Source organism: Pan troglodytes, chromosome 4, assembly GCF_028858775.2.
Source record: "Pan troglodytes isolate AG18354 chromosome 4, NHGRI_mPanTro3-v2.0_pri, whole genome shotgun sequence".
Taxonomy (NCBI): domain Eukaryota; kingdom Metazoa; phylum Chordata; class Mammalia; order Primates; family Hominidae; genus Pan; species Pan troglodytes.
Window position 1 is genome coordinate 127950713 of NC_072402.2, and position 27683 is coordinate 127978395.

Genomic DNA, 27683 nt, shown 5'->3' on the forward strand with positions numbered 1-27683 from the left:
TTCTATATATATTATATATATATACTTCAAAACATGTGGTACATGATAAGTACATGGAATTTCATCTACCAATTACAAATAATAAAACTATTTTAATTTTAAATAATATAAATATTACAAACCATTTTTGTTATGAAATACCATACCAAAAATTTATTAACATTTTCATTTAGATGCTTTAGTTTATCGCTGGTTTTCTTTTTAAATAAATCTTTTAAAATTAACCCTGATTTTTTTAATTTTACTTTTCAGATGCAACAACTGTTCCATGAAAATTATGAACACAATCGGAAGGGTTACATCCAAGACCTTCACAATAGCAAAATCCATGCAGCCATAACACTTCATCCCAACAAAAGGCCTGCATACCAATACAGGCTGCATAATTACATGCTTAGCCGCAAAATTTCTGAACTTCGCTACCGCACCATCCAGCTCCACAGGGAAAGTGCCCTGATGAGCAAGCTCAGTAACACAGAAGTGAGCAAAGAGGACCAGCAGCTGGGAGTGATACCTTCTTTCAACCACTTCCAGCCTCGGGAGAGAAATGAAGTGATAGAATGGGAGTTCCTGACAGGGAAGCTCCTATACTCAGCAGCTGAGAACCAGCCCCCTCGACAGAGCCTCAGTAGCATTTTAAGAACAGCACTGGATGATACCGTCCTACAGGTGATGGAGATGATCAATGAGAATGCCAAGAGCAGAGGACGGCTCATTGACTTCAAGGAAATTCAGTATGGCTACCGCAGAGTTAACCCCATGCACGGGGTGGAGTACATTTTGGATTTACTCCTTTTATACAAAAGACACAAGGGAAGGAAACTGACTGTTCCAGTGAGACGTCATGCCTATCTTCAGCAGTTGTTCAGCAAGCCTTTCTTCAGAGAGACCGAAGAGCTAGATGTCAACAGTCTTGTGGAGAGTATTAACAGTGAAACTCAGTCATTCTCCTTTATATCTAATTCTTTAAATATATTATCTTCTTTTCAAGGTGCCAAAGAAATGGGAGGGCACAATGAAAAGAAAGTACACATTCTCGTTCCTCTCATCGGAAGGTATGACATTTTCTTGAGATTCATGGAGAACTTTGAAAACATGTGTCTTATCCCAAAGCAGAATGTAAAGTTGGTCATTATCCTTTTCAGTAGGGATTCTGGCCAAGACTCCAGCAAGCATATTGAGCTGATAAAAGGGTACCAGAACAAGTACCCCAAAGCAGAAATGACCCTGATCCCAATGAAGGGAGAGTTTTCCAGAGGTCTTGGTCTTGAAATGGCTTCTGCCCAGTTTGACAATGACACTTTGCTGCTATTTTGTGATGTTGACTTGATCTTCAGAGAAGATTTTCTCCAACGATGTAGAGACAATACAATTCAGGGACAACAGGTGTACTATCCCATCATCTTTAGCCAGTATGACCCAAAGGTAACAAACGGGGGAAATCCTCCAACTGATGATTACTTCGTATTCTCAAAAAAGACTGGATTTTGGAGAGACTATGGGTATGGCATCACCTGTATTTACAAAAGTGATCTTCTAGGTGCAGGTGGATTTGATACCTCAATACAAGGCTGGGGACTAGAAGATGTAGATCTCTACAATAAAGTCATTCTATCTGGCTTAAGGCCATTCAGAAGCCAAGAAGTAGGAGTGGTGCATATTTTCCATCCAGTTCATTGTGATCCTAACTTGGACCCTAAGCAGTATAAGATGTGCTTAGGATCCAAGGCAAGTACTTTCGCCTCAACCATGCAACTGGCTGAACTCTGGCTTGAAAAACATTTAGGTGTCAGGTACAATCGAACTCTCTCCTGACAGTCCAGGCAACACATTTTGCCTTTTTTAAGGGGAGTTTACCTCATTGTTGGTTGTTGTTATTTTTATTGTATTATTGTTATTTTATTATTATTGTTATAATTTTATTTTGTTGTCCTGGTCTTAAACTACTCTTGGTTGTCTTCCTAAGGGTGTTTGTTGACCTCAAGCAAGAAGAGTCTGCAGTTCACTGATGTTTCAGATTTCTACTGAAGTCAATATGTGTTATTACTTTTATATACCTTTATTTGAGATTGAGTTAAATCATAGCAATCAAATGACTTTTGAAACGCATTCATCACAAGAGACAGCTTAGAAGAATGTTCTCTTGGGGCTTAAAGATGCAATATCGACTTTTATTTGGTTTCTCAAATTCAATGTGATACAAATATTTACTGGTGAAAGGTACCACAAAAGTGCTTTATGCTTCCTATGGGGAAGGGACTCTGTAACATAAACTTGAGTTTTGTAATTTATACAAGGACTTAAATATATAGACAATAATTTTCTTCATCTTTAGAATTTTTAAAGTAAATGAATACCTATGATTGTATGTTTATTTTTTAAAAAAAGTTTTAAAAATTGAGGAGTTTTGTTCCACAAGCAACCGGTACTGGCTACCCTGGTCTTATGACAATTATGAGCTCCTCACAACTGTCTGCTATAAATGCGAATGAACTTTATTTTCTCAAGGAAATATGATTTAATTAAATATTCATGTACATTTTAGAAGCTTTATGAAACAATGTCCTTCATTTGCTGGCAAGAAGATAAAATATGACAGAACCTGTTTATTTAAAATAAAACACAGGTATAGCAGTATTCTTTTTCAAAAACACTGACAAGGTTTTGTTGTTTCCTTTTATTCACACTTGATATGTTTCTGTTCATATTCACCAAAACATGCTTGCTGAGCAGGCTTGAAAAGTTAACAAGGGATTATGGTATGCTGTTTGTATTATTATACTGGAAAACCTAGCCTTCATAAGTGATTAAACTGAGCAATTTCTTTACTCAATAATTTACCATCTGGGAGAAACATCCTTCCTCAATCTCTTCAGCTTTGGGATCAAGCTGACCCAAGAACAGTTCAAAAATTGCCTTTAATATGGGTTGGTAGGTATCTCAAAAGTCACTGGAGAAATTATTAATATGACATCAATTTTATCATTATTAAAAATACGTCAGGAAATATCTCATTTAGTTTTACATATCATTCTTTCTTTGACCTGGATCAGTGGTGTCCAGTTTCTAGAAAAGCATAATTGGATTACAGAAGTGTAAGAGAAAATGAACATCCATGCAATGGAGTGTCATTAAGGCATATTATAAAATCTTATTTTGTTAATAGGTAATACATTTGCATGGTTCCAAAATCAAACAAAATTTTTAAATGCCTAAAGCTGTTGGCCTCACTCCCCATCCACCCATATCTGTCACCTGACTACACATGACCATTGTTTGGGCTGTGTGAGTGTTTTGTGCATGTCTTTCTAGAGTTTCTGAAGCACACATTTTATTTTTTTAACCCTCTATACACAAAATGCAGTATATTATACATATTGTTCTGCACTTTGATGTTCTGTTTCTACTTAATGGAAAAATAATTTGCATCAAAATTGATTTGAAAGTGATTGTTGTAAATTGTTGCCATTATTTTTAACTGAATGCCATGAGGCCACATATCATTTGCCTTGGTGATGTATTCCTTACATGTTGACAGCCTCTTTTACTGAAGACATTTTGGGAGCCTTAACAAATATCATTGCTTAATATTGGGACAAACAGGATGGCAGTATCCTTGACTATAACTTGTAATCCTAATAATGTCAAATTCATTAGAAAATAATTAGTGGCATTTTTAGATGTTAAAATGCTCATCTTGACAGGGCCAACAATTCAAAATTGATCTCTGCTCTAATATTGTCTCTGGCTTTCACAAACCCTCACTCTAATAACTTATTTTCCTATATTACAAGACCTCGCTGTCTTGCAGGTTTTATTTTCCTGAACAGTAAATATATTAGCATTCAGTAAACATAGTCATTTGGGAAGATCTATTACCAAATAATAAGTATTAAGTATTTTGTTAATGAAGAAAGGAAATCAGGGACTGATCTTTAACTCAGACAAATGAAATACGAAGGAGCTTCACAGAGGTAATAAATGTAAAGGCCTAGTTTAAAACATTCCAAGACTTAGAGAGTTATGAAGCAGCTGCCAGGGGATGAAGTGGCATTCTGTATTATATGATGAAACCATGCTGATGAACCAAGGGAATGCGGAGATCTCATTTGAACTTAATCACACATGTATACACTATACTGCTAGTATATGTGCATTTTAAATCTATTATATAATTTTGCATTCAGCCTTCATATAATCTTCTTCAGGCAATGCAGTATTACCTGACTGAAAATATGGGGAGAATGATGATAGTAAAATTGAGTGTTTTTCTGTCCGTGTAGTATCAATTACCTAAAGCCTTTAAGTTTGAAGGGCAACACACTATGAATGCAACCAAAAAAGCACAATATATGCATGTGAAGTAGTCCATACATTGTAGTGTTACCTTATTTGGATGGCTGTAGATGTTCTGTTTCAATGTCACCCCAAGAATAATTTCATCAGCATTCAATGTCATCTTACTGATCATCTGCCGTCCACTCAGCACCACACTATGCATTTTATTTTTAAGTGTAATCCTCAGAACAGCTCTCAGAATATCGGTATTACTTTCTTCATTAAACAGATATGGAAACTGAAGCCACCATGGTTAAGTAACTTGTCCCGGGTTCACACAGTTGGCATGCTGTAGAGGTAAGATTTAAGCAAAAGCGTGTCTGAATGAAGCACCTGTTTTTTCACTCTACCCCATGGTTTCTCAGTTGCTGGAGGGATGTAGAAAACAACGGAGGGGGGAAGGGCCTCCTGACATCATGCACATGTGAGATCCACTAGTCAGCTTGCTCCTGCTGAATACTCTTTCTGGACCGAGCTAAATTTGCAGATATTTGCTCAGTTAAAGCCTCTTCAGGATTTAATCTCAAGCGTCTACCATTTTGCTAGATCCTTCTGTGCACCACTGTGTCAGGGAAGGTTAGGGTTTTTCTGTCTACCTGCTCAAACATCACTGAACTTCAGCAAGGAAAAAAACTTTCCAGAATTTCTAATGCCAACAATATCCCTTCTATATCATCTCAGCCCCTGAGTGTAGAAACTGTTCATACTGATGAACACCACCAAATAATTGCTTGACTGTTTCTGTCACTTTACTCATACAGACTTGGCATAAGCAATGTTGTCAGTGCTGAAATAGTTCTGAATTTAAGAGTTGAGCCCATTATGGCTAGTTAATAGACACGGAACTACAGGAAGGAAACACCCAAATGTGTAGACTGATAGTCCAACCAAGAGAATAAATATTCCCTGGAAAGGTAAATTATGAAGTCGCTCTGTTTTTAGCATATGAAACCTGGAGACCATCTCTAGACAGCAGCCCCATGGCTGCGCTACTCTCATTTCATTTTCAGAGGAGCCCTGTAGAAAGTTCTTTCTTCTAGGAGTAGGGCTTACCAGATGAGGTTCCCTTCTAATGGTTTCAGATTGCTCAGATGAGAGGCTGTGGGCCTGCCTGCCCTGTTGAACCCTCAGCTAGGACTTCCTTGTCCCGGGGACTATATTCTAAGGTAGACCTGGATCTAGAAAGAGATTGCTGTCTCTCTTCCTTTCCTCTTCCACCCCAACAGAAAATATGCTTATGCTGGTAAAATATAAATAACCACAAAATATTTGTAGCTCCATATTGACCTGAATGATAAGATTTATATGGGGAAATAAAGATTTCAGCATATTTTACATTATATGGCCAAGCTACCTTTATTTCCCTGCTACCTAAGTCACTGCACCTGTGGCCCTACAAGTTACAGGAACCTTGTGTGCCTTATCCTAGCAGTATCTCTATCTAAGAGGTGACTACTGGTAATCTGAAGAATGCCCACTTAATCTCTCATTTGTGCTTAATTATTGATGGCACAATCTCTTCAGGAAGTAGCCTGCGATTGTGGATATTACAGAGTGAATGAGAAAAACGGTGTCCTTAGGGACAATAAAAGAATATGCTATCAGTTCTTAGTACTGTTGACTTGCCTACCTTCCCCATCCATATTCTTATTAGCATCTTAATCCCTGTCAAACATACAGTGTTGGAGTATCCTGCCTGTGCTGAGGCCAGGAGCCTCCTAGACATTTGTTTTCAACCAGCGGCAATAGTGGTGCCAGGTTGGAGCCTCCAGATATGCCAGTGTGGTTCTGCCTCTGTCTGCCCCACAGCCTCCTTCACATGCTGGCTGTGCTGCCAAGCTTGCCGCGACAGATGGTGGGAATGATGTGAGGAACCGGCAATGACTCATGCTCCCAGGTGGTGATACAGTCAGCATCTGCATCAAGCAACAAACTACCTGGCACTGGCACAGAGTGCCAGGATATTCTATTGTTGACTTCAATTTGACACCCTGTTGTCCATTTCCCTCTTCCTTTCTGATCTCAAAAGCTGCAAAGGTCTAAGACATATTTGGGATTTCACTCCATGCAGGATTTTATTTCGATCAAATTCAATCAGTATATATTGTATTCATAGGTTGGTGTCAATGCTGAGATTCTTCAGTTTTGTTATCCATTATGCATGGTTATACATTTTTGCTATTCCTTTACCATCCAACCCCCATCTTCATAGGCTTAATTCTGGAGGATTTGGTAAACATCATATTAGAATGATAAAATTGTATATTAAATGGTCCTGTTGTAAAAAGACTTCCAACAGAAAAAAAAAACCACAGTAACAACAACAACAACAAAGAAACCACAACACTTGCTCATATCTGTAATGTTAACTGATTAGCAAATATTTATTGGAACTTGTTTGGGAACAATACTCTCAAGTGGAAACTCCGAGGCTGTGGAAAACATGCATCACCTGGAAGCAAACCTCTCAATACTATTAGGCCTCCTTCCTTGGGGCTGTTTTCCATCTCTTTCTCAGTTCTCCTGCAGCCACTATCCCTCAGTCTCCCACAAACACGGTTTCTTATTTTGTCCAAGTGGGGGTAAGTGTGTGTACATACCAAATGGAATGTAAGTCCTACAGTCGAATTTCAAATACAGATGTGAATCTACCTCAGTTGTTGCATTTTGATTTTTGCAACAAAGGTTCAAATTGACATTGGTCAAAAATAACTAAGTTAATATAAAAATGAAAAATACCTTCAACCATAGGGTTTGCCACCACCCCAATACAAAGCTCATATAAAAATGAAAATAATTACCTCCAACCGTAGGATTTGCCACCTGCCCCAATCATTTTTAATATCTAACCTATTAAATGCTCTATCACCACAATGACTCTCAAGCTCTTTTCCCTTTCACTTCCATACCCTTCCAAAGTGTATCCAACACCTACTTCTAAAAGAAGTATCTTTAATAGTAAATAAGCAAAATGTTAAAGACATGGTACTAAGAAAATGCATTATTTTCTTCTTTTTAACTTGACTCCTAGTTTTCCTACCATTCTAATATGTTGATGACCTACTTTAAAAATATTTTTTTCTTTTTTTCCTGCCATTAAGGTCTTCCCTGTCTCTCTTAGAAACTAGATGATACAAACTACATGCTGTTTAGACTACAAGTTTTTAGTATGAGTATTGAGAAGTTACTATTATATAATTCATGAGCTTGAAGTACAAAGTTAACATACATTTTTCAACTATTTTTCTTTAGTCATTTTGGCCTATTTCAAGTGTGCTGGAATATACTTCTTCTTTTTAGTTGACTGGAATCCCAGAGGCTTTTCTATAGCCTCTTGAGTTTTTAGACTAGAAACTGAAGGAAGAGAAGTTTGATCCCCTTCAAGTGCTTCCATTTCTCAATTAATCTTTTCAACATTATATTCAGGCTTGTGCTATAATAGAAAAAGGATTGCATGAAAATATTTACTGAAGTAATTATTCATTTATTTAAAGAAAGAGACTTCATGAATAAATATAATGTGTATTTTTAGAAACTATTTTGCCTCTGAAAACTAAATAATTCACAATGAATTATATGTTTATATGTATTTTATAATATATTTCTGATAATTCATTATATTGAATGAGGAATATTAAATAATTATGTTTTAGTTATCACTGTTTTCTCTATCAATAATGTTCATAATTTTATATTCTACATAAGACAAACAGATTTTTTTAAGAAGCCTAAGAGATCAGAAAGGGCATGTGATAAAAATGGAAATAAATTATTATTGCTCATAATCATCATTCTTTTCATTTACACCTGTTTCCACCCAATGTGCAGTCAATTTAGAGAAAGGTCATTTTGTTTTCAGACACTTCTATTTGTTACTTCATACAAGAAGCTACTTTAATAAGGGAGGAGAAAAAGCAAAATGCTTTTATTGTTAGTATTTTAGTAGTTACTATTCATTAAGTGCTTACCTATTCTGCACTGTTACTCAGAAAAATTATCTTCTTTGAGCTTCATCAGCTCTAAAGTAGGTATCATTATCCCTATTTTACAGGTGAGCAAAATAAATTTCAGAGATTCATTTTGCTCTCAAAAATGAAAATGCCTGAATTTGTGCTGGGACTCAACCCTGCTCAAATGTGTTTGGTTCATCTGCTGCAGATGGACCCAGAAAGTCCATCTGTGTCCAGAGCACATACTTTCCCCAATACACAGTAAGACAGATGGAATAGAGTATCTACCCATCTACCTTCAGAGATTCTTTAGGGGGCTCTTTAAGCAAGGCTGGTATGCATTTATATTAGTGTCACGTCATTGATGGGATATTTCTGGCAGCAACATTTTCTTCCTTCCATATTTCTTTTACTGAGCTAACATACACCAAAGCCTTATTTGAGACAAAGTGCCAGTATAACATCTCATTTTGTTCAAACTACTGTCTTAACAGCATCAATCTACAGTAACTAACTGGATTGTCCATAATGCCACAATTCATAATTTTGCCACAATAAAACATCCTTAAAAAGATCGTATATTATGAAAATGAGACTCACAGATAGTGGGACATATTTCTGCAAGAAAGACTTCAAAACTCCCCAGACTACATACCTTTTGGAATAAAATCACATGCTTATATGTTTTTTAAATGTATAATTCATTGTGCTTACTTTTCACCTAAATATAAATAAGTTGAACAAACCTATCAGTTTATGCTTCTAAGATGTATGATTCATTGTTTCTACTCTAAAGGCTCCTGTATATTTTCTTGATTTATTAGTTTATTATTTAATGAAGTAACTTTTGACCAAATCATATGGAAAAATGTCAAGTTCATTTTTGAAAAAGCAGATATTATGGGACAATTTATGACAATATTTTGTTAAGAAAAAAAAGTTCTAGGCCAGGAGCAGTAGCTCACACCTGTAATCCCAGCATTTTGGAAGGCCGAGGCAGGCGGATCACCGGAGCTCAGGAGTTCCAGACCAGCCTGGCCAACATGGTGAGATCTGTCTCTACTAAAAATACAAAAATTAGCCGGGCATGGTGGCACGAGCCTGTAATTTCAGCTACTTGGGAGGCTAAGTCACGAGAATAGCTTGAACCCAGGAGGAAGAGGTTGCAGTGAGCCAAGATCGTGCCACTGCACTCCAGCCTGGGTGACAGAGTGAGTCTCTGTCTCAAAACAAACAAACAACAACAACAAAAAATTCTATTGTGAGTCAGTTGCAGGTACTATTCTTTGAGCATCCTTTATTCGACAAGAAATTTGAACTTTACGTTTCTTTACAAAAAAAAAAAAAACTGCATAGAAATTGAAGTCCATTAAGAAGAATTTCCTAATAAGAAAATTAGTCCCTTTCTCCTTTTGTGGTTTTATGTATTTTTCTGTATTCTCTTTTTTTCTTGACTTTTTTTGATACTACTGCCTTTATCTTTATGGAGAAACTTGTTCCTACACCAGCAACTCTAACTTGTAGCTCTTTTATTTTCCTTGTTCTATGTAGCTGTCTCTCCTCCACATGGGCAGAACAGCTGAATTCATTTCTCATTCTAATTGGTTTCTTCGGAATCTTTAGAAATTGAAGATATTATAATAGCATAATATTTGGCTATACATTTAAAATGTTTTTTCCATGGATATTTCATCAAGTTTTTTTTTTTTTTTTTTTTTTTGAAACCAAATCTCGCTCTGTAGCCTAGGCTGGAGTGCAGTGGTGCGATCTCGGCTCACTGCAAGCTCTGCCTCCCGGGTTCACGCCGTTCTCCTGCCTCAGCCTCCCAAGTAGCTGGGACTACAGGCGCCTGCCACCAAGCCTGGCTAATTTTTTTGTATTTTTTTAGTAGAGACGGGGGTTTCACCGTGTTAGCTAGGATGGTCTCGATCTCCTGACCTCGTGATCCACCCGCCTTGGCCTCTCAAAGTGCTGGGATTACAGGCGTGAGCCACTGCGCCTGGCCTCATCAAGTATTTTTTAAACATTGATTTTTTTAAACTGTATCTCAAAATAGATCAAAGGGTCCATATAAAGTCAAATAATATTTTAAAATCAATATAGTTTGAAAAACTGGGAATTGCCTTACAAATCATGGGATTCATTTTGTTTCAAAATAATATTTAAGAATATTTAGTCTCCACTGATTTTTGAAGACTCAACTTGTTATTTGAATTAAGATGTTTTAAAATTCCAAAAAGAAGCAGGATTTGGATCATAGATAGTTTCATGATTGATGCTTCTCTTCTTAAAAGTCTCTAAAGCTTTCCAAATTTACTTAGGGTAACATCTAATCTCCTTTCCTTGGTGTATAAAACCTGCTGCACGGGACTTGCTCCTGTCTCCTCTCTGTTCTCTTCTCTCTCACTCCACCTGGTTCATTCTGCTCCCTTCATACCAGCCTCCGTTAAGTGTGCCAACCTGGGTCCCACCTTTGTGCCTCTTCCCAGGTTATTCCCTGAGCTTGGAAAGTTTGTCCTTGAAGTCTTCTCAGTTGGTTCCTTTTTATAATTCAGGTCTTACCACATGTTTTACCTCAACAGAGAGGCTTTTCGGACCACCCAATCTTTAATAGCTTCGTCTGCCACCTCCTCCAAGTTGTTTTCATTTAATTCTCTTTTTATTCTCATCACATAATCATTACCATTGAAACAGCATCTGGTATATTCTGTTTACAATGAATCTGGAATATTCATTATTTACTTTTAAAATAAATGTCCTTGTCCTTCCTTCCTAAAATAATGTGCTTTATAAGAACAGGGACCCTCACTATCTATCTTGCTCAGTGCTGTGCCCTCAAGTGCTAGAATAGAGCCTTGCTCAGGGATCCCAATGTCAAGAGCATGAACCTGATTGGAGAGGGCATCTCAGACTCAGTTCATTTTTCCTTCTCTCCATTTATGTCTTCTCTACCTCATACCTCCTTTAATCTCTCTTCTCTCTTAATAAGCCATTTTCATTCATTTCAGCCTTATGGATTTGGAGCTTCCTTGCACATTGTGTCATTTATTATTTTACCCTGTTTATTTCTTATACATGCATTAGCAAGTCTTCCATCTTTTGCCATAAGCTGAATATTTGTTAAATACCAGGTAATGCAGGAAAAAGTACCTTCCCCACATATAATAATAACAAAACACAAAAGACCAAGCCCCAGATTAAAAGTATCCTTCAGGATATCAGTAAGGATACTATGACTTATATCTTTCTTCTCCCTATTCTGCACAATTATGGCAGATTCTCTTTAAAAGATTTTTCTTCCAAAATGTGAAAATAAACTGTGTCTCTGGATGTCCTTGTATTGGCATCTAATGTTTCCATTTAAATCTCTCCTATGTTTGAAGTTTCAGCACTGTGACAGAAGTTCTGCATTTTTGTGGAATCTGGACAGCTCTGGCATCTATCAGTGACCCTTGTGGGCTCAGGGGTCCACTTTGTCACAGGGTTTAGAGCAGATTCTGATACTAATTGATCTGCATTAGTAAATCTTACCAGGTACAGAATTCCAATAGGGTCCTTAATACAAAGATAGCAGTTGCCGGTTAATTCACAAAGACATATTCATTGTCCCCATGTTATCATCTTTCCAATATCCAAAGCCTTCTTAGAAGCAAACAGCAAAAAATGGTTGTTTGGTTAAGCACAGGTTTAGAATTAATCAAAATGAATGACTTTAATGCATATTGCCATCAAACTATGTGGCCTGGATAGGCAGAGGAGCCTCTACCAAGATGACTCCAACTAGATGACTGTTTCCCAGCGTCAAGGACCTTCTTTACTCACACTTCCATTGCTACAGGAAAATGTAGGCTATTCACCCAATGTGTGTTACTATATTCTGGTTTTAGTCATAAATGAAATTTAAATCATAGTGTTATGTGCATGTATCAGTCATGTTCTAGAGGGTATAATATTCTAACCTATTTCATCTATAGAATTTATTAAACTATGTTTAGTAAAACATCAACTAGGGCAAATCTAAAACTTGCATTCTATGCAAAAGCAATTATGAAAACCTGCATCTTACCAGTGTGCATCAGGGACTAATGGTCAGGCAAAAAAGACAAAAGAGAATTAAAATGATCACATGTCTGCAATGTCTTTATCTCACTCTAGTTACACAGTTGTTTTTTAAAGTCAACTATTTGAACTTTGCAACTAAATGAGAACTAGTACATAAAGGCAGCATCTTCTAAGTAATCAATTGAAAAGTGACTAGCCACAGCTAGTGACTAATGGCTATTGATATATTAAATCCATCACACATGTATATATAAATAAAAGAGAGTTGGGTTATACAAAAGAAAATTGATATGTGACTTTTACCTTGCCATTTGCTAGCCTCCAACCAGCTCTGGCTTCTTCAATGTAAGCATGTGAAGAACTATGAAACAGCCCAGACAACTCCGGTCTCCCAAAAGTTGATGAAATGTGTCTTCTTCTTGCTGCCTTTTTACCCTCCATGTTGACCATTATTCTTCTATTACAACAGCATTCTTTCATGATGGGTATATTAAACATGGTTATAGGTTATGTTAGTTTCATCATTACATTAAAATCCATAATGAAATTTGGGGATGATTCTCTGATATCAGAAGCCACACACATGCATACTTTGTCTTAAAACAAGCTACTTCTATGATTTATTCCCATTAAAGTTTACTAAGAACTACCTAATGCAAGACACTGTTCATGGTTGGGGATGTCAAATTGGCAAAACCTCATCCACAACAATCTCATCCATTTCATAAAAGTGAGAGAAATAATTTTCTGCTTCGCTGGCAGCCACTTGGCCCTTGCTCCCAAATTCTGGTAATGCACAGAATTTGGAGTTTAGCTAAAGTTTTTATGCAATTCTATTTGTTAAATAAATGCTTAATTTTAATCTTGAGTGATATTTTTAAACAAACAGCACTAACTCTAATAAAATATTTTTATTTGAGGAGCATTAAGAAAAAGGATGAAGACAGAAACCTGATTAACAGACTCAAGGAGCTCCAAACCCCAACACACATTGCATTCACTACAAGATAGGATATTTTACCCCATAGACCACTTTCCTGAGTTGTATATCTATCTTTACTAGTCTTGACAGAAAACATGAGGTTTCTGACATAGAAAACAGAATGATTACCTACAAAAAAATCTTGTATTGGTTTCCCACACCCCAATCCCCTACAGGGTGATGTGATGAAAGTCAGATATACCCAGTTTGTGCAAGAAGAGAGAGGTCTGTTCCACAGGAGAGGAATCCCCCGAATTATATATTTCTGAGCTTTCATAGAATGGCTGTCATAGTTGCCCATCCTCCCTTCAGAAGAAAGAGAAATCATATCTTCTAATATAAACAAATTATCTCGGGGAAGAGAAAGAAAATGTCTCCAGAATCACTACCCTTTGTCATCTAAACAAATGGTTCCAGGGGAGAAAAATCTGAATCTCTCCAGGACGTATCTGAATTTAATTTTCAAAGGGTTCTTGCCATTCGTTCATGTTTGAACCCAGGTTGCTAGAACTCAGAAAGCTCACATCATGAAGAAATATGAAAATATTTATGAGACATTTCCTCCTGACAGTCTGCTGTTATCCCTCTTCAGATCACCTTTTAGTAATTGAACATTATGTGGTGTGCTAAGGGAGTGTCCAGAGCATGAAACTGCTTTACTGTCCAGGCTTGAAATCAGCCATACTTTCTGTTAGTTCCTGTTCCAAAATGCTTCATTTTCTGTTAATCTTTGGTTATCAGAGTGAGTATATTTCTCCTTTCCTCACAATTCTCTTACCTGTCAATAACTCATAAAATTAGGTTGAAAACTCTTGTTTATATCAATTCAAAAAACTAAAGGAAGAATTATAATAATTATTTCAAAATTAAAAATCAAGTCTGACTCAATGTTTTTGTCTAGAAAATTCTTAGAAACTTTCTACTAAAAAAAAATAATGCCCACCTGTATATATCAGTTATTCAGTCCCTCTTGTTTCACTTTGCTGTCCATAACCATTCATTGGAATTGTATAGGAAGAAATGTGATATTTTAATGTTAAATATCCATACTTAGAAGTTTAAAAATAATAATTTCATCTGAAGTTACAGTGTGGTTATCAAAGGCTTCTTTTCAATTAAAATGGAGTTTTAACATTAGGATTGTATTTGGCTTATCCCTTCAATGAAAGGTTTTCTCCTGACAAAGTGATTAATGTATCCCCTAATGACAAAATAATTTGTCTTTTTTTTTTATGAACTTGACATCCTTTTCTCATTATTTCCCAACCAGGTCAAAAAGGCAGAAACAGTTCTGCAGAATTTTTTTAGGTGGTTGGAAATGTTGACATTTTATCATTGCTTGAGGGAGAATTAAGAATGGACTTAAGAATATCCATTTTTTGTTATTACTGTTATTTCTGTGATGGAGAGTTTGATTTTGGTTGCACACTCTCTCAGAGAACTTATTACATGCTAATATAATAACTTTTATTGCCTTTATAATTTATTATTTTAGTATTTATTTAAATGTTTTACTAATATGTTTCCCTGATCAAAATGCTCAAGTAGAAAACAAAGTTGATCTTACAAATATATTTCAAGTTTTTGCTAGACTTTCATTTGTTCTGATTAGTTATTGCTGCATAATCTACTACCCCCAAAACTTAATGGCTTAAAACAAACATTTTTTATTGTTCATGATTTTTTGGGTCAGGAATATGGGAAGGGCTCAGCTGATGCCCATGGCATCCTCTGGAATAGCTGAGGCTGGATGATCCACTCCAAGATGGCATCTTCACTCTCTTGTCTAGAGCATTCGTGCTCTTCATCCCCTCTCTCTCTCCACAAGGTGTTGCATCCTTCAGAGCCTCTTCATGTAAGGAGCTTCTCTTAGCTTGGCTGCCCAAGGGTACCTGAGTTTCTTCACTTGGCAGCTTAAGTCGCCAAAGCCAAGTGTCCCAAGAGACCAAGGCAGAGTCTGGAAGCCTTCTTATAATCCAGCTTTGGAATTTGAACATATTCTATTCATGAAGCCAGTCATGGAGGAAAGAGAGTTCCATTCTACCTCTCAATAGGAATTATTGCAAAGAAAGTGTGGTCCATACATTCAACATGCCCAGAAAATGGCTTCATCTCTGCCTCTCCAGAAAACTGGGTAGTAAATCAAGAGAAAGAAAGGCTGATTCTCATCACAGCTTGAAACTTTAATCTCAGTATTAGACCCATTTGAAACAAACAAAATGATGTACTTAGCTATAAAGAAAAAAGATCAAGAATTGTTAACTTTTTTCTCAAGAAGAAAGCAGGTGAGCTAATGGAAAGAAGGTTTAAAGGGCACTTTACAAAACACTTTTTATAAAATTGCCTGTTAATCTCTCACAGAAACAAAAAATTCCTGGCATGCTGCAAATGACATGGTGATGTATCAATCAAGACTTTCGATTAGACAAGTGTTAAATCTTCAGGGAACTTAAATCTCAAGTGTTTAATTGGCTGTTTCATCTCTCCAGCAATTTTCAAGAACTCTGAAGAACTTAGCACTTTCACACAAGTAAAACCAGCAGTTTTGTTTATCAGTGGTTCATAAAATAACCTAATAATTTAAAATGAAACCCTCTTTTAAAAAAGACTACATGATTCCTATAATACCTGCGTAAAATTTTCCTATAACCAAACAAAATTATGAATCCTCCAACAGGCAACTTACACACGTTTTTTGTAAATCTAACAATTTTTCATCTTGTCATTGTTTCCTTGTTATCTGTATCACCTTCTTCTCTTCCCTGTTTTTCATCCTTTTTGTTTTTTATAATTCATAATAGTGCTGATTTATATGCATTTTAATATTTCTGATGCCCAAACATTTTAATTTTCAAAACAAGATTTTAGAATTTGTTTTCTTTTTCCTTTCCACTGTAGTAAAAACATTAATGATAATAATGTGTTTTTAACATTAAGCTATTCATACTTTATCAAAAAATATTTTTCTTAAGAAATCTTTGATAAATGGATTTAAATAGTCACTTGTTGCTCTGTAGATAATAAATGAAAATCTGTTGCTATATCTTTATTTCTCAATATTCTTCCCTTAGGCAGATGCTGACTTCCCTGTCCTTCATATATATTGATTTGAAGAATGAATATTTTAAATAATTTTAGCCAGCTGTGTGTTCCCTGATTTTTTCCCCACTGTCTTCTGTTAATTCTAGACTCTAAAATAGTTATTCATTCTGTAAATGATTTTGGTGTGTCTACTGTATTTCTCTTATCATTGCACTAATTTCTGGTCAAAGTTGATTAAAATAGGGCCGTTGCCCTGAAGATACTTATAGTCTAGCAAAAAAAAAAAAAAAAAGGAAGAAGAACCATTAACTATTACAAAATACGTGAAATACCGCAACAGAAAAATGTATTATGGGTTCAGTAGAGTCAGAGCAGATTCTTCTTGGAGACAAAAAGAGCAGGCAGGAAACATCTTCTCCAAACAAGGCCAAATAAAGATCTATTTATTCATAGTAAGGACTTTAGAATTTATTCTATTAAAAAGGGTTAAATAGAGAGCAATAAGGATTGTATGCATTTAGAATATTTTTATAATTAAACATTAAAGTCCATGATCTTTATCTTCAATCTTGTAAAAATTTTCCACATAATTTTATAAAATTATCTATGAATGCACATAACTGTAAAAAGTACTCTCATTTTCTCAAGTCTTTCTACAGAAGATATGTGAATGAGTTTGCCTCCCAAAATACATACTCTTTTAAGAATTAATTCCCAGAAATATTTTACTATAAAATAATTATTACTTCTGACCTGCTTAAAACAGATACATGGGCTATTTTTAACCAATATTGGTAGTTAAAATAAATATGGGTTGGAATAATACTACAAGTAACAATAATAAACATTCATTGAGGCCCATTCATTTTCCAGGCATTCTACTAATTACTTTATAGATATTTTCTCATTTTGTTCTACAATAATCCTATAAAGTAGGTATTATTATTTTCTCTATTTTACAGTACTAACACAGAAACACAAAGATTAAACTACTGGATCCAGGTCTCAAGCCAGGAGGTGGAGGATCAAGGATTCTAATAAAGGTGCAAGGATTCTAGCATGTTAAAAACATTTAAATAAGAGACCCGCAAATTATGGTACCAGAAGTCAATTAACAGGTATTTTCCTATATTGTGATCATTTCTAAGCACATAATACTGATTATTTTGTTATTAGTTTAAATCTTATGACCTGTTTTTGAATTAGCTATATAATCCTGAAAATCTCCAAACATTTTTTTTTGCTCTAATAACCCACGCTAACATGTACCTCCTTTTATTTATTGTGATGTAATTTGCATACACAAAAATGTACAAATTTTGGTGTGCAGCTTAATGAAATTTTACATGTGCATATATATACATTACCACCACCCAGATCAAGACATGTTCCTTCTCCCCAGTAGTTTCTGTATGCCACTTTCCAGTAAATAACTGTATTAGTCTGTTCTCAGGTGGCTAATGAAGACAGACCTGAGACTGAATAATTTATAAAGGAAAGAGGTTTAATTGTCAAACTCACAGTTCCACGTGGCTGGGGAGGTCTCAGAATCATGGCGGAAAGTGAATGAGGAACAAAGTCATGTTTTACACGGTGGCAGGCAAGAAAGCTTGTGCAGGGGAACTCCCCAGTATAAAACTATCGGATCTCATGAAACTTATTCACTATCACAAGAACAGCATGAGGAATACCCACCCCAATGATTCAATTACCTCCCACCAGGTTCCTCCCACAACACATGGGAATTATGGGAGCTAAAATTCAAGTTGAGATTTGGGTGGGGACACAGCCAAACCATATCATTCCATTACTGACAACTCCCAAATCTCATGTCCTGACATTTCAAAACAAATCATGCCTTCCCAACAGTCTCCCCAAAGTCTTAACTCATTTCAGCATTAACTCAAAAGTCCACGGTCCAAAGTCTCATCTGAGACAAGGCAAGTCCCTTCTGCCTATGAGCCTATAAAATCAAAGGCAAGTTAATTACTTCCTAGATACAATGGAGTACAAACATTGATACAATGGAGTACAGCCATTCCAAATGGGATAAATGGGCCAAGACAAAGGGGGTACAGGCCCCATGCAAGTCCAAAATCCAGCAGGGCAGTCAAATCTTAAAGCTCCAAAATGTTCTTTGACTCGTATCCAGGTCATGCTGATGCAAGAGGTGTGTTCCCATGGTCTTCAGCATCTCTGACCCTGTGGCTTTGCAGGGTATAGCCCCTCTCCTGGCTGCTTTCATGGCCTGGCATTGATTGTCTGTGGCTTTTCCAGGCACATGGTATAAGCTGTCCATGGATCTACCATTCTGGAGTCCAGAGGATGGTGTCCCGCTTCTCACAGCTCCACTAGGCACTGCCCTAGTGGGGACTCTGTGTTGGAGCTCCAACCCCACATTTCCCTTCTGCATTGCCCCAGCAGAGTTTCTCCATAAGGGCTCCACCCCTGCAGTGTACCACTGCCTGGACATCCAGACATTTCCATACATCCTTTAAAATCTAGAGGGAAATTCTCAAACCTCAATTCTTGACTTCTGTGCACCTGCAGGCCCAACACCATGTGTAAGCCACCAAGGCTTGAGGCTTATACCCTCTGAAGTCATGGCCCAAGCTGTACGTTGGCACCTTTTAGCCACAGCTGGAGCATCAGAGATGCAGGGCACCAAGTACCTAGGCTGCACACAGCAGGCAGGCCCTGGGCCCAGCCCATGAAACCATTTTTTTCTCCTCAGCTTCTAGGCCTATGATGGGAGGGGCTGCTGCGAAGACCTCTGAAATGCCCTGGAGACATTTTCCCCATTGTATTGCCAATTAACATTTGGCTCCTAGTTACTTATGCAAATTTCTGTAGAAGACTTGAATTTCTCCTCAGAAAATGGGTTTTTCTTTTCCATCACATTGTCAGACTGCAAATTTTCCAATTTTTTATGTTCTGCATCCTTTTAAACATGAGTTCCAATTCCAAAGCATATCTTGTGAATGCATAAACCTGAATGCTTTTAACAGTAGCCAAGTCACCTTTTCAAAACTTTGCTGCTTAGAAATTTCTTCCACCAGTTGCCCCAAATCATCTCTCTCAAGTTCAAATTTCCATAAATCTCTAGGGCAGGGGCAAAATGCCCCCAGTCTCTTTGCTAAAACATAACAAGAGTTACCTTTGCGTCAGTTCCCAATAAGTTCCTTATCTCCATCTGAGGCCACATCAGCCTGGACTTTATTGTTCATATCACTATCAGCATTTTAGTCAAAGCCACTCAACAGGTCTCTAGGAAGTTCCAAACTTCCCACATCTACCTGTCTTCTTCTGAGCCCTCCAAACTGTTCCAGTCTCTGCCTGTTACCCAGTTCCAAAGTCACTTGACATTTTCAGGTATCTTTAGAGCAGTTCCCCAGTACACCTGGTAACAATTTACTGTATTAATCTGTTCTCACACTGCTAATAAAGACATACCCAACACTGGGTGATTTATAAAGGAAAGAGGTTTAATTGATTCACAGTTCCACATGTTGAGGAGGGCTCACAATCATGGTGGAAGATGAAGGAGGAGCAAAGTCACATCTTACATAGTGGCAGGCAAGGGAGCTTGTGTAGGGGAACTCCCCTTTATAAAACCATCAGATCTTGTGAGATTGATTATTCACTATCACGAGTAAAGCATGGAAAGACCCACCCCTATAATTCAATTGCCTCCCACCGGTTCCCTCCTACAACACATCAGAATTATAGGAGCTACAATTCAAGATGAGATCTGCATGGGGACACAGCCAAGCCATATCAATAACCAACCACACCCAGACGTAACAAACATCCTAAACTCTGTCACCGTAAATTAGAATTTTTCTCTTTCTAAATTTCATATAAACAGAATCAAACAGTAGATACATTTTAGGTCTTTGTCCTTTCACTCTACATGTTTTTGTTATTATTTATGTAGTTACATGGAGTAGTATTTTTTATTGCTGTATGATATCTCATTGTATGAATATGACACAATTTTTCATCAATTATATTATAGGTGGACATTTGAGTTGTTTCAGTTTGGTGCTGTCATGAATAAATCTTCTACATCCTTTTTGTGGATGCATGCTCTTGTTTTTCTTGGCCATATAAACCAAGGAGTGGAATTGCTAGAACAAAAAATATGTCTATGTTTAATTTGATTTAGTATGTGCAAAGTCTTATTTAAAGTGGTTTACTATTTTATTTACACTCACCAGCAATGTACGAGAATACTTTTTCTTTACAATCTCTCTGTCACATGCAAATCTTTCTAATTTTAGTTTTTCTGATATTTAATTTTGGTTTTAACTTCCATTTCCCTGAGCTATCGTTGGATCATAATGTAACAGTAGATTGGGTAATGCAGAAGGAAAAAAACCCTTGGAATTTTAATTTCTGTTAATGAGTGTCTAAGATCTAAAATTTCTACTTAGTTCTATTTGTTTTTCTCCTGAAGTGTTCCATATTTCCACCAATTATACTTATCTTTTCTTTTAAATTGTATAATATGTGTTTATTATTGTATTAAAGTCCTTGCCTGCTAATTTAATAATTTGCTTTATCTGTGAGCCTGCTTCTATTGACTGTTCCTCTTGATTCTAAGTCACATTTTTCTGGTTCTTTGTATGTTTTGTAATGATTTCATTGTATTCTGGGAATTGTGAATAACAGAATGTTGGAGACTAAATATACATGTTTTGTTATTTTCCACAGAGTGCACACCCTTTCCTGTGCCTAGCAGCTTAGCTGAGGGTTAATCATTCAGACTCCTTCCAGCATATGTTGAGCTGGCACTCAAGTGAAGCTACAAATTATTGATTTTACCTGTGATAAACTTTAATTCTCCCAGATATCACCTCTTTGATACATTAATTATTTGTGCAGGAACAGGATTGGCAGAAGGTTTACATATTTTTAGTTCACCTTTATATTCAACCCTAGCTGGGCTGCAGAATCCAATCATCTTGACAATGTACTATATGATTTATTTCTGCTCATCAGCCCCTCCTATAAAGTTTTCTGAGCAAAACTAAAGGATAGAGAAAAATTATTGACCCAGTTGTTTGTCCATCTATTTGACTTTTTTCCAGATGCAATCCACCCTGCCAATTTGTGCTGTTGTCAAAAGCCCAGAAAATTTTCTCTTTTGCATGTACATTTTCTCCATGTATCCTGACCTATATTCAAACCAGGCATGTTTCTTCAAGTGTGAATGCTGATATGGCTCTGCTTACTTATAAAGATCTTGATTTACTCCAGAATTTACTACCTCCTTGCCAGTTACTACCATCTGCAATATTCAGAAATACAAAGATGAAACTTATTTCTTTATAAAATCAATTATATAGATCATATACTTCAATTTCTGCTAATGATAAAAAAGTTAAACATGCCAATTCAAGTAACTCAGTCATGTGCGTTTAGAATTCAGTCATTTTGGATAACATCCAGTCTAACCCAGATTTCCACCCTCCTCCTTCTCATTCCATCTCCTTGGTTTTATACCCAGCATCTAATGTACCAATTACCATACTGGAACTAGGAGACAGTTATTACACCACCATACCACAGTATGGCCTTGCTTCTGGCTTTTGTTGAGGAACAGCATCTTACCCAGTCTCTGTCATCCTAAACCAGTAGATTTCGCTAATAATCTACAGGGATCAGATCCTTGTAACCTGTATTCTCTTTGCTCTCCTTGCTTAGCGGTATCTGTTTCTCTCTTAGAACACTGGTCTGATGCTCTCTTTCACTACTGTGAAGTACATAGGACTCTAGGAATCTACTCTGTGAACCATTTGCCTAAACCATTCCCTCAGCCATTGCTTGGGTACTGGTTAGATGCACTTGCTTCTAAGGCACAAGAATCTTCTTAATTCTACACAAAGTGAAGAACAAACAAGTCTGTCACTTCTCAGATTCACCCAAATGTATGTGATATTTCAGCCTGACCCTGGGATCTCAGCCCAATGGAGAGCAGAACCTAGAAATTTCACATTTGTATTAATGTTCTTTTCTACTTCCAGCAGAATTCTGTCTCCTAGATACCACCTCCTCCTCCTGTAATTCAACAAAAGTTTGCCCCGCTCCACACTGGCAGAAAAACTTCTGAAATTCTCATTTGTAATATTTTTATATTTTATAATTTATGTTATTAACCCTATATTTATAGATCTCCTGGCTTTGAAATTTCATATGAGAAGTCAATCACATGGAATTCAAGAAACCCTTTTCTCTGGCTCTTGAAATTGAGAGCTGTGGTTTTTAAGAGTGTCATTTCTATTAAGGGTTTAATTAACTTCTTTGTTCTAGCCATATTTCCCTTTCCAATCAATGCATATACAAAGCTATGCTCCCTGAATAGTGGGATAGATTAACAGTGTAAAGAAGCATGAGAACACGATTAAAATCTCAATACATAGCCCTAACAATCAGGTTTCTGACAGGAAGGAGATGGCACACTCAGAATGCAAGAATGAAAAATGTTTAAGGAAGGAACTGTTTACCAAATATGGACATGGTTGAGGTAAGCCCACTATAGGTGATGATGCAAGGGGGAATTATTATCTCTAGGTAAAGGGTGAAGTGATTGGTTTTTAAGGAAGAGAGAGCAGCTATGCTATTTTAATAATTGTAGGAATGTTCACAAATCACAGGTAGGTCACAATAGCTAGAAATGGGCTTTGTGAACTACTAGCATTATATTCAGACTTTGAAAGAGCATGAACACAGGGTAAATATTAAGGGATTCATTTTGAGATCCTCAAATTCTCTAAATTTGTTTTTATAAAGCTGATGTGCCCAAGATAGTGTTTTTTTTTTGTTTTTTGTTTTGTTTTGTTTTGTTTGTTTGTTTTGAGACAGAGTTTTGTTCTGGGATGGAGTGTAGTGGCGCGATCTGGGCTCACTGCAACCTCTGCCTCCTGAGTTCAAGCGATTCTCCTGCCTCAGCCTCCTGAGTAGCTGGGATTACAGGTTTGCACCACTAAGCTCAGCTAATTTTTGTAGTTTTAATAGAGACGGGGTTTCACCATGTTGGCTGGCCAGGATGGTCTCCATCTCTTGACCTCGTGATCCGCCCGCCTTGGCCTCCCAAGATAGTGTCTTCTTTAAAGGCCTCAAGGCGGATGAAGAATGAGGCAATTATTGCCTGTGTTGAGATGTTCTAAATTCCAATGTATTATATAGTGAGGCAAAAGTCATGACAAGTTTAATTTAAAAATCTTGCCACTTCTTCTTTTATCAGTCTTTATAAAAATCTATCACTCTGAAGGAGAGAATGGTAAGAAGTGGCTACGGCCTTAGATAGAAGAACATAGCCATTGTCAAACCATATCGTCACAGGGAGGGAACTACGGGACTAAATATTCCCCTAATTATTTTCTGCCACTACCCAGACTGATGCTAGTTCCTGCTATTGGTTGAAACCTGCCAAAGACAGAAGGAAAGAAATATAGTTGTAGCACCTAAATGTCAGCTTGTGGTGGAAAGACCAGGAAGAGAAGAGCAGAATCCTAGAGGAGCAAAGGGAGAATATAGAGCAAGCACAACAACACATTGTTTTCTATCTTCCTTCCCAATTATTATTCATGTTAATTTAAAAACAGTATAATGCTTGCTTTATTATGATACCCATACATATATATATATACACTTTCATGTATATATATATATATATACACTTTCATGTATATATATATATATATATACACTTTCATGTATATATATATATAGATAGGTGGGGGAAAGAGTGGAGTCAACTGTATATAGTTCAAGAGTCAACTGTATACAAGTACATATGTATGTGTATACAGTTGTATGTGCATACAGTTGACTTGAATTATATGAAGTTGACTACGTGTGTGTGTGTGTGTGTGTGTGTGTATACAGTTGACTCTTGAACAACACAGGGGTCTAGGGTGCCAACCAGCCACACAGTCAAAAATCGATGAGTAACTTTTGACTCCCCCAAAACGTAATTAATAGACTACTATTGACCAGAAGCCTTATTCATAACATAAAAAAGTCAATTAATACATATTTTATATGTTATATGCATTATAGACTGTATTCTTGTAATACAGTAAGCTAGAGAATAGAAAATGTTATTAAGAAAATCATTAAAAAACCATCTTCTATTCATTAACTCAAAGTAGATCATCCTAAAGGTCTTTAACCTCATCATCTCCACATTAAGTAGGCTGAGGAGGATAAGAAGGAGGGGTTGGTCTTGCTGTCTCAGAGGTGGCAGAGGCAGGAGAAAATATCCATATAAGTGGAACCATTTAGTTAAAAAACCCACTTTGTTCAAGGCTTAACTGTATATAGATTTTTTCCTGTCTATAATTTCTTTCTCAAGCAATTCGTCCTTTTCTTGAGGGAGTAAGTTAGTCAGTAAACTCAATCCATCTTTATTCCAGCTACTTACCAAGTGACCACTTAACCTTTTCAATTTCTTCTTTCCTTCATTGTCTCCTAAACAACCCCTATTCATTCTTCAAGATGCTATTAGGAACTATCACATGGAATTGTTAAATATTGAATGAGTTAGTAAATAAATGGTGGGGGGAGACTCTTAAAAGCTATTTTTGTTCTTTCCAATTTGACCCACTTTCCTTCCTATCTGATCGTTGTTTGTTTTCTTAAAGAATCACAGTCCCTTTGGGCTGCTATTATAAAACACCATAAACTGGGTGACTTATAAACAACAAATTTTTTTCTCTGAGTTCTGGAGGCTGAAAAGTTTAAGATAAAGGTGCTGACAGACTTTGTGTCTAGTTAGGGCCCACTTCCTCATAGACAGCTGTCTTGCCATTATAACCTCCGTGGGGAAAAAGGTAGGGCAGCTTTTTGGAGTCTCTTTTATAAGGGCATTAATCCCTGCCCTCATGACCTAATTGCCTGCCAAGGACCCCACCTCCTAATACCATTGCCTTGGGAGTTAAGACTGCAACATATGGATTTTGGGAGTCCATAAACATTCAGCCTATTAGCAAATAACCCTATGCATTAAAATTCTTACATTTTATTTCTTTCTTTACTCTTAGGATTTAGCAAAGGGCCTAGTGCATAGTAGGGACTCAGTGAAAGTTTGTAGAATGAATTAATTCTTCACTGTCCTAATGAGGTATATTGTATCCCTAATAAATAATTTATGGATTATAAACTTGTTATGTTGATCCACTGAACAACATATCTATATACAATTATTCATCTTTCCATTCCCAACATCCCAGCTTTCGATTCAATATAAATACCCACTTATTCATTCTCACCATTTAAGTTGTCATCTGAATTCTCCCATTTCTTCGTGGTTTCTCTCCTTTTCTTGAGTGTTTTTTTTTATCTATACAAGAAGTTACTGCAATTTTATGCTTCCCCTCCATTGATCTCTTTGAATGCCATTCCTTTCTTCATACATTTCTTTTTCTCTTTTACTGTCCTCAAACAAGATTGTCTCTCATCAGGAGCTTTTTCTTCTAGCCTCCAAATGAACAGTTTAATATTTTATACATAGTTATTGTATACTTTGTTTAACCTTACAATTATATCTCTCCATAATCTTTCTTCTTCCTCCAGACTGTCTCCATCCTACACTGTATTTTATATTCTTTACTTTGAGGCATCTCTAAGAAGATTCTTTAGACAGGGTCTCCCTCTCAGCTCTGTCACACAGGCTGGAGTGCAGTGGTTGCAATCATAGCTCACTGAAGCCTCAAACTCCTGAGCCCAAGTGATCCTCCTGCCTCAGCTTCCCAAGTAGTTGTGGTTACAGATGCAAGTCACTGTGTCCAGTTCTAAGAAGATGTTTCTTGTAATCTAAATCATGACAGCTGGCATTTACTCTTTCATGTGTCATGTTCTGTCCTAAATGTTTATATGTAAGTTACTTAATTGTCAATACAACTCTACAAGGTGCATACCATGAGTATTTCCATTTTTATAGTTAACAAATATGAGATCCAGAGAGTCAACAGACCCATGTTATTCAGCTATTAAGTGATTGAGCTGGGTTGCTCTGCCTCTGTGGCTCACATTTTAACTGCTTTTTGGCACTATTTCTATATTTTCTTACTACCCTGGAACTCATATAGTCAGATGGACAAATGATACCAGCCCGTATAACTGTATTTCTATTTTTCCAAAGCCTTGTTATTGTCTCAGGTGCTTGTACCTGTTTTATTCTATATTTTTCTGTGTAGTTTGCAGAAAGGTTTCATTTACCAGAAGAAATGGTCTGCATAATCCTTCTAGAAAGCACTGGTATCCTTTGATTCTCCATTCTAACATTTCCTCATATTATTTACAAGTACAAGCTTTCATTGCCTATGTCTTCACTGTGTTTTGGGTGTGTTCTAATAAAATCTAATCTTTATCTTCTCCCAAATGAATGAAAATTACTTTTTTTAAAACATTTTACTTTTCTAGCTAGAGTTATTTTAAGCCTCTGAAATGTCCATGTTTTATTAAAATGATTAATGCATCATAGTATCTTCTGACCTGTCACCATATCACTGAGAGCTTTAATATCTAAAATGATAGACATAATTATTAATATTGAACTGCATTTATGAAAAATCCCAAGCTTCTATTAGTAATGTAGCTGACTTTATCCAGAGATGGAAACCAAATAATGTACAATGCAAATATTTGGAGAATAAACTAATTGTTTTATTACTTGTACAAATTAATTAGAAAAACAACTAAAATACAAAATATCTTACTATAGAAATATATGTTAATAGAATTTCCCTAATACTATGCAGTAATCTCTCCAGGTAGTTTTAGGATTTCTACACTAAAATTGTTATTACATATTACTGCCAACTGAACAATTCCTTCATTTTGATTGTACTATGTGCAAAACGAATCATAAAAAACTCTAACTGGGAGTCTCACTATCTATTTTAGGTAAGTGTAATTAAGTCCTGTTACAGAGCAATAGCTGAACCAGTTGCTTTCTTGTCCAAGGTCCAAATTTTGGGATCTACATATTTGTTTAAACTCATCTTCATGTGACTTATTATTTTCCATATAAGATCTAGGCTGGGTCTGATCCATTCCTCCAAGTATGTTTACAAATAGTTGTCATGAAACTCCCCTGTTTTTTAGATCTTATCACTGGACAGCTATTGGGAAGATTCTAACAGCAAGATAAACAGGCCTTTTAGGATTTACGATTATGTTACATTTGGGAGTTTAGAATTATCCATATCAGAGGTGTCTGTGTTGAATATCTTGAGCCTCTCCAACCCAGAATGAGCTGTCACTTAGGAACTTTCCATCTTAGTTTTTTGTTTAGGTTC

The 27683-nt window shown here is 36.4% G+C and overlaps 1 protein-coding gene across 2 annotated transcripts in view; it reads left to right on the forward strand.

Moving 5' to 3' along the window:
• CHSY3 (chondroitin sulfate synthase 3) overlaps positions 1 to 2831 on the forward strand; it is a 282976-nt gene extending 280145 nt beyond the window's left edge. Inside the window, exon 3 of one of the 2 annotated variants that reach the window (XM_001160577.6) lies at positions 253 to 2831. In XM_001160577.6, the coding sequence (XP_001160577.3) occupies positions 253 to 1815 (1563 nt within the window). In that variant the 3' untranslated portion in view covers positions 1816 to 2831. The remainder of the gene's footprint in view (positions 1 to 252) is intronic. The other variant, XM_054684568.2, reaches the window with a different exon arrangement.
• The last annotated feature ends 24852 nt before the right edge of the window (positions 2832 to 27683 follow it).